At 48.3% G+C, this 8,200-nt stretch overlaps 2 protein-coding genes across 2 annotated transcripts in view; both read left to right on the forward strand.

The window, feature by feature from the left end:
- Nucleotides 1-902, forward strand: part of ints3 (integrator complex subunit 3) — an 11,434-nt gene extending 10,532 nt beyond the window's left edge. Inside the window, exons 28-29 of the mRNA XM_008299021.1 lie at nucleotides 52-208; nucleotides 380-902. Coding sequence (XP_008297243.1) covers nucleotides 52-208; nucleotides 380-457 — 235 coding nt within the window. The 3' untranslated portion in view covers nucleotides 458-902. The remainder of the gene's footprint in view (nucleotides 1-51; nucleotides 209-379) is intronic.
- Nucleotides 903-4,678: 3,776 nt separating this feature from the next.
- gon4la (gon-4 like a) overlaps nucleotides 4,679-8,200 on the forward strand; it is a 19,987-nt gene continuing 16,465 nt past the window's right edge. Inside the window, exon 1 of the mRNA XM_008299024.1 lies at nucleotides 4,679-5,101. The gene's annotated coding sequence lies outside the window, so the exon portion shown is untranslated. The remainder of the gene's footprint in view (nucleotides 5,102-8,200) is intronic.

Raw genomic sequence — 8,200 nt, forward strand, 5'->3', positions numbered from 1 at the left:
ACACACAGACTCACAGCGTGACCTCACTCCCCTCCCGATGACATCACTCAGGTTCAGCGACCTGTTCGCGCTCGCTGAGGAGTACGAAGATTCTCAGGCGAAGCCTCCGAAGTCTCGCCGTAAAGCTCCCGCCTCCTCGCCGCGCTCCAGGAAAGGAGTGGCTCCGCCCACCAACAACGAGGAGGAGAGCGCCTCCAGCAGCGCCTCGGTACGTATGACAGCCAATCGGGCCAGACCAGAACCAGACCACCATACAGGTCTGAATAGAACTGGACCAGGGATTGGTCCTGGACTCAGTTTTTACCTGGTTCTGATGGAGTTCAAGAAGCAGTTGTTGATGTGATTCTGTACTTGGTTCTGACTCGGTTCTGTGTTGCAGGAGGAGGAGGACTCGAAGCCCAAAGCTCCGAAGAGGAAGAGGAAAGGCTCATCGGCCGTCGGCTCTGACAGCGACTGACGGATCCTCTGACCAATTACACGCCAGCTGCCACAGAGACCGCCAGCCAACCAGCCACTCCGCCCGCCGGAAGAGGCCCCGCCTCCCCCCGATGACACGCACTGATCGCCACGAGGGGTGGGGCTCTGAGACACCACAGACTTTAAATCCATGTGATGAACTGACCCTCACGGGCTGAGACTCATTGTGTTTCCATGGAGACGAGGACCGAGCGGGTCGACGGTTGCCGTGTGGCTGATTTCCCAGGATGCACTGGGAGGAAAACTATGAACTCTGAAACCAAACAGATTTTTAACAGCGGACACGACGACGATGATGATGATGATGATGATGATGATGACGACGAAGACGATGCGGCTGTTGGTGGCTCTTGTCTTATTCTTCTTTTTCAGTCAAACCTGTTGTTTCATCACATCTTCATATAAAACTGATGTTTGTTTCTGAGTGTCATCTGTCTGGTTCTTAAGAACGTGAGCATTTCAGTGGAGTTTGGTGCCTTTCTCACTGAAAATGTGAAAAGTTTTTTAAATAGAGGCACCAAACTGAGATTTTTTTAATGATTTTACTGACGTCTTCTGTCCTTCACATTAAACCTGAGGCTTTATGCAGGTTTCATGTTTGACACTGTTTTCGATCAAACCACCGGTTTACGAGAACAAAGTTGTTTTTTCAGTGAAACCTCAGCAGCTGTTCGTTGGTTTTATTGTGGTGGTTTTTTTGTTCATTTATTAGGTTTATTTTGCCTTTATTTGCTATGACAGTAGAGAGACAGGAACGTGGGGGAAGGAATGAAGCAAATGAGAAGCTGGCTGGACTCGACCCGCGGCCGCCTCATCGGGGACTACAGCCCTGTTCATGGGTCGCCGTCTGATCCGGTTAAACTACTGGGGTGCCCTTATTCTGGTGTTTTAAAGTTAAAACTTCTACCTGTTACAAGAGTGCAAAGAAAAGGTTTTGATCATATTTGGAGAAAGAAATTAAAACAGACATAAAAATGGACTTTAAAGTTACTGCACTGATGGTTTTCTAAGTGCTGACAAAATGTACATTTAAATCCTTTCTTTTTTTTTTTGCCGGAAACTAAAATAATTTATTCATCCTTAATCCTCACTCGGGTGGTGGGGGGCGGAGCCTATCCCAGCTGACTCAGGGTGAAGGCAGGTTCACCTGGACAGGTAACCAGTCTATCACAGGGCTACACTTAGAGACAGACAACCAAGCACACTCACATTCACACCTACGGACAATTTACAATCACCAATTAACCTCAGCATGTTTCTGGACTGTGGGAGGAAGCCGGAGAACCCGGAGAGAACCCACGCTGCACGGGGAGAACATGGAGACTCCAGGCAGGAAGATCCCGGGTGTCCTCACCGGGACGCCAACCGGCGACCTTCTAGCTGTGAGGCAACAGTGCTAACCACCGAGACACCTGCAGCCCCTGATCATAACGATGCTTCTGAGTTTCTACCTTAATTAAGGTGGTGTGCAGGTGTGACAGTGAGCAGCTTCTGATCAGGTCATTGATTTATTGATTGATTGGATCCACCTGCTGCTGCTCTTATGACCCGTCAGAGCAGCTCCCGAGCAGGTGAATCGACTTCCGCTCCAGAAACTGTTAGTTTGAACTGATGTGAAACTATTGATCTGCTTTTTTTTATCATTAACTTTTTTGATCTGCAGGAGACCAGGGAGAAAGGGGCTTCAGTAAAACCAACTGGACTTCTCTTGTTGGTTCTTGAAGACATTTCACCATCATCTGAGACGCTTCTTCAGTTCTAACTGCCTGATGGGGAGTTCCAGAATCTATTGTCAGTCCAGCTCACATGGCTAATGGCCCATGAATCATCAGGACTCACCTGTCTCCAGGTGTGAATGATTGTGAAACCAGGTGGTCCAACAACAACAATGATAGCAATTGTGGTGGTGGAGCTTCCAGTTTTACACAACAAAGGAACTGAATCTGCCATGTCGGGACTCCAGACGTTGTTGATAGTGAAACTTTCTTAGAGACCTTATTGCTGCCTTCTAGGTGCTTGGTAGGAGGTGTTGCAGACCCTCCTCTGTTTAGATGTGATGTTCCAGTTTGACATAGATGGCTTCCTTCACTCTGTCAAACCATCTGTCCAAAATGTGGACATTGCTGTGCTCAAAGGACTCTTCCCGATCCTTCAGATCCAGGGGGACCGCTGAGTCTTGTCCTGAAGAGCTGCTTTCCTGTTGTTTATTCTCTGCTACATGAAGGTCTGCGCTCTCCTGTGTTGAGCCAGATGCTTGTGAAGCTGCTGTTCAGTCTGTCCTCACTCTCAGATGTACGTCGCTTTGGATAAGAGTGCCTGCAAAATGAAATAGTTGAATGTACAAGTCAGTGCACGCTTGGCTGCATTGGACTGCATATACAGTGTTGCTCTGCATGTGTGTTGGTATTTTTGTGTTGCTGGCTCTAAAGAGCACTGGTATGTTATACTTGGAGAAAATCCATTTTCAGTTTTCAGGTACTCTAGATATTTATGGGATAACAACATTATTCCTCCTGTTCTTTTCTTTTTTGTGTTGCTGCATTTTCTAGATCTTTTTGTTGTTCTGATAAAGGCCTAGTTGGGGTAACCAGAGTTCCTAGTGCACTTCAGACCCAGCAACACAGAAACTGGTTCACCCCAAGGACAGAACACCAACACACAAGCAGAATAACGTTTTATATGCAGTCCAGTGCAGCAAAGAGTGCACAGACTTGTACATAGGAGAGACTAAACACCAGCTTCACAAGCATCTGGCTCAACACAGGAGAGCACAGACCTTCATGTAGGAGAGAATAAACTACAGGAGAGCAGCTCCTCAGGACCACACTCAGCAGTCCACCAGAAACTCCCATCAGCTAACTAGAACTGAAGAAGCCTCTTAGATGAAGGTGAAACATCTTCAAGAACCTTGAAAAGTCCAGGTGGTTTCTAATGAAGCTCCAAGGATCACTATGACCTGGATGACTGAGTCGACAGACTCCACTAAAATGTATTGTTTCCTCTTGTTCAGGTAAACCTGTCGAACTGAGTCAGAACAGATTCACCTGAAGAAACGGATCCAGGAGTGTGTATTGATACTTGATCAGGTAACAGATTGATATCCTGATCACTCACACATAACTGCAGAGTTTTCTGTCCTTATTTTCCTTGTAAGGTCTCAGTCTGCAGCCCTGTGTCTCTGCAGGCATCATGCCGTCCGTTAAATCCGGGTCATATCTGCGATCTTTGGTTCTGACTCCAGACCGGATCCCGAGCTTCTTCATCCCGTCCAGCAGTCCGCTCATCTTCACATCTCCACAGCCTCAGCAAACCAGACCAGACCGAAGCAGGCTGCTGTCCGACCATGAGGACCTTCCCAGCGCCACTTCCTCCCAGTTCCTGCTCTGTCCTCGCCGCGGCGCCGCTGAGTCTGCAGACACAGACCTGACCACCCGAGCGGCCATGTCGCTGTCACATGTCCCGAAGGTGACTACGCCGTACGGCTTTAGCGCTGCACTGGCTGCAAGCCCCTGCACGACCCGGCGGGAGTCCCTGTTTCACCAGAACAAACCAGTTACAGTGAAAGTCACTGACACCGAACCGCAGGAGGCAGCGGAACCAGCTCCTTCGGGTTCTGATCCCAGCAGGTCCCAGTCCTGTTTCCAGCCTGTTAAAGCTCTAGGTCGGCACGTGATGAAGGAGCTAAAGAGACCTGCCACTGCTCTGAAGCTTGTGAGTCCTGGAGCCCGAAGGACTGCCCACCAATGACATCAGCAGACACACCTGACAGGTGGAGCAGGTTCAGCAGCAGCTGTTTTAAAAATCTCACAGTAGTATAAAATAAAATATTTTAATGCAAACTGTACAGAGCTTTGTGTGCTGATTTAAGTTTTGGGTTCCTTTTGTTCTGTAAAGCTTTTTGTCTGCATGAAAAGCAACTGATCAATAATCCAATGCATTGATTGTTGTGATGTCACAGTGAGCCGCTGACAGGGAAAATCTGCTGCTTAGACATCCTGCTGTGATTCAGCTGATCAATCGATTTGACTGATAAACTTCAGAATAAACAAAACACTTCAAGGTCGGATGCAGATGTTCTTGCAGGATTCTAACCACAGTCTGGTAACTGATCAACGTCAAGCAGAGGACGTGGTGACGTCGCCGTGCCGCCGGCAGCCACAGTGACGTCACAGGAAGTGTAGTTTTTGAAGCGGAGCCGTTTGACGGTTGTGGCGGTCCGAGCTGCACCGGAGGATCCTCACTGTTATTCCGCGGTATTGGGTGACACCGGGCAGACAGGGTCGACTGCACCGGACACACTCACCGAAAATCTGCCTCCGTCAGAAGGAGCGGGCTGTCGGGGCAGGTGAGCCGCCTGGAGCCGGAGTTCTATGGACATTCAGCGGGGACGGAAGACACGGAGACCCGGAGACAGCTGCTGGTCACAGGCTCAGCAGCTAACTGCTAATGGATAGTAGCTAACAGCGGCTAACCGGAGCTAAGAGATACAGACAGCAGCTAACTGCTAACGGACAGTAGCTAACAGCGGCTAACTCGCTGCGGTGGCTCAGATCCGTCGGTGTGTTACCGCGTTTGGATGCTAGCAGGAGTAGAGAGGAGCTTCACAGCACCGCAGAAACAAACCGTAAGAAACCCCGCAGCCTCCAGAGCTTCATTCAGCTCCATTCCATCGTTTTACAGATTTTGTAGTTTAATTTGCAGACACAACAAACATTCTGTTGTTAAAAACACCGTAAGTTAAAAATGTCAACAATTAAATTCCACAAAATGCAAGAAAATGAATAAACTGTCAGAAAAGTATACAAAAGAATGAATAAAGCATAAAAAATAAAATAAAATAAAAAACATGAATAGGAAATTAAAAGGAATAAACTATCCCCAGTTTTAACCAGAATCAGAAACAGATTTATTGCCAGGTATAGTTCTGGTCCTGGGCATTGTTCATGAGGCCGGTGGCAGACGGAAAGAAACTGTTCTTGTGGCGTGTGGTTCTGGTCCTGATGGACCAAAGCCTCCTGCCAGAGGAGAGTGATTGGAAGAGTTTGTGTCCAGGGTGGGAGGGTTCGGCCTCAGAGTTCTGGAGGCTTGCAGGTCCTGGAGAGAAGGTAGGTTGCAGCCAATCACCTTCTCGGCCGAGCGGATGATTGGCTGCGGTCTGGCCTTGTCCTTGGCCATCGCTGCAGCGCACCAGGTGGTGGTGGAGCAGGTGAGGATGGACTCTATGATGGAGCTGTAGAAGTGCGCCATCATCTTCATTGGCAGTCTGAACTTCTTCAGCTGCCACAGGAAGTACATCCTCTGTTGGGCTTTCTTAATCAGAGAACTGATGTTCAGCTCCCATTTGAGGTCCTGGGTGATGATGGTGTCCAGGAAGCAGACGGACTCCACAGGGTCCTGGGGAGTCCAGGTGCTGCAGGATGAAGTGCAGAGCCAGGTTTACTGTGTCATCTACAGACCTGCTGGCTCTGTAGGCGAAGTGCAGGGGGTCCAGGTGTGGGTCAGCATGAGGCGCTTAAATGACTTCATGACCACAGATTCAGTCCAGATGTCCTCTTCTTCTTGGGGATGGGGATAATGGAGGAGGCCTTGAAGCAGGCTGGAACTTGGAGACAGCTGATCAGCACAGTGCCTCAGGGTGGAGGCACTGTGCTGATCAGATTCCGGCCCACTTGCCTTGCTTCTGCCTCTTGAACAGTTTGCTGACATCTTTCTCCTGGATGGAGAAAGGTGTTGCTGTGGCGGGGGGGGTGCTGAGGCTCCTGCTGTGATGGTGGAGGGGCCGGTGATGGGTCGTGGTTGGTCAAAGGTGTGGTGGGGGATGGAGCCAGGACTGTCCCATTGTCTTTCAAATCTACAGCAGTGCTCATTCAGGCTGTTGGCCAGACGCAGGTCGTCAGCAGCTTTGAGGGCCTGAGGCTTGTCGTTGGTTATCTGCCTCAGCCCTCTCCACACAGAGGCATGCTCATAGAACTGGTGTTGGAGTTTCTCAGAGGACTGACGCTGAGCTCTTCTCACCTCCTTGCTAAATGCGTACTTTGCCTCTCTGAAACTATCTCCACCCCACTCCTGAATGCTGCCTCTTTGTCTGACCTGAGCCGTCTGAGTTTAGCTGTGAACCAGGGTTTGTCGGTTTGTCGTTGTTGTAGCTCACCCTGGTGCGTGTTGGTACACAGCTGTCCTCGCAAAAGCTGATGTAGGTCGTCAATGGTCTGTAAACTCGTCCAGACTATTGGTAGCAGTCCTGAAAACATCCCAATCTGTACAGTCCAAACACGCCTGTAGTTGCTCCACAGCTTTGCTGGTCCACTGTTTTGATTCGCTCGCAACAGGTTTACAGAGCTTCAGTCTCTGTATGCAGGAATCAGATGGTAAGCACTGCTTAATGTGGTGTAACAGTGATCCAAAATGTTCTCCTCTCTGGTCGGACAGTTAATTAATTGTCTGTGTTTGGGGAGTTCTTCAGTGAGGTTGCCTTTGTGAAAGTCACCAAGCACGATAAGAAAAGCATCCGGGTAGGTCCGCTCCACATCCAGAATCTGGTCAGCGAGTGTGCGCTGTGCGTCCTGCATGTTGGCAGATGGTGGAATGTAAACACCGACCAGAATGAATGAAGTGAGCTCACGAGGTTTACAGTTTATAATGAATGATTCCAGATGAGGAGAGCGGTGCTGAAGGATCACTGTCACGTCGTTACACCAGCTACTGGTTGAGTAAAAACAGATACCTCCACTGTTTGTCTTGCCGGAGAGCTCCGTGTGGCGAGCCGCTCTGAACAGTTAGAATCCTGCCAGCTGCAGCACAGAGTCCGGTGTCGTTCCACATAACCATTTCTCCGTGAAGCACAAAACAGAAGATGAAGAGAAGTCTCTGTCCTTCCCCAACACTAGCTGAAGTTCATCCATTTTGTTTCCCAGTGAGCGCACGTTGGAGAGAAATATTCCAGGTGAAGATGTGTGCCGTCCACGCTTACGGAGACGCACAAGCACACCGGCACGTTTCCCTCTCCTTCGGCGCTTCACTGCGTGAGCCAGAGTGAGTGCACCTTTAACTAAAATGTCCAGTAAATCCACGGAAGACGCAATAAACTCTGGGAATAAATCCTCAGGGGTTGTGGCCCTGATGTTCATGAGCTCTTCTCTGGTGTAAGAGAGAGTGTAAGAGCTCCCAGAACACTGACTAAAAACTAAACTAACTACAAAAAACAAGACACAACAGTGTGCACCAACATACCGTGACAGCCATCCTCGGCGCCATCATGCAGAAAAGAAAAAAAGCCAACCAAGTCATAAAAATAACAAAATGTTATCCTAGAAATGAAAAAGTTTTTTAAATGTCTCAAAATGTAATAAAAACAAATATACTTCAAAAAAGTATGAACTAAAGTAAAAATAAATCAGTGAAGTATGAAGTCTGCTGAAGGCTGATACCTGAAGACTGTAAAACTATTAACAGCCTGTTTGAAACAATAACTAAACTCCCAGAGTAGGACAAGCAAGGAGAATAAATCTGTCTTTAAACCTTTGTTTGAAAAATCCCGAACATTTTAACTGGAATCAGCAGATACAGGTAAAAACTCATTTCAATTCAATTTTATTTGTGTAGCGCATATTTACAACAACAGTCATCTCATAGCGCTTCACAAAGACAGAAACACCCAACAATCCAAAACATCTGGATTCTCTATAAGCTTCAGCAGTCTGCTGGTGGGAAGGAACCAAAAACC

This window comes from Stegastes partitus, unplaced genomic scaffold (genome assembly GCF_000690725.1).
Source record: "Stegastes partitus isolate 25-593 unplaced genomic scaffold, Stegastes_partitus-1.0.2 Scaffold1371, whole genome shotgun sequence".
Lineage (NCBI taxonomy): Eukaryota > Metazoa > Chordata > Actinopteri > Pomacentridae > Stegastes > Stegastes partitus.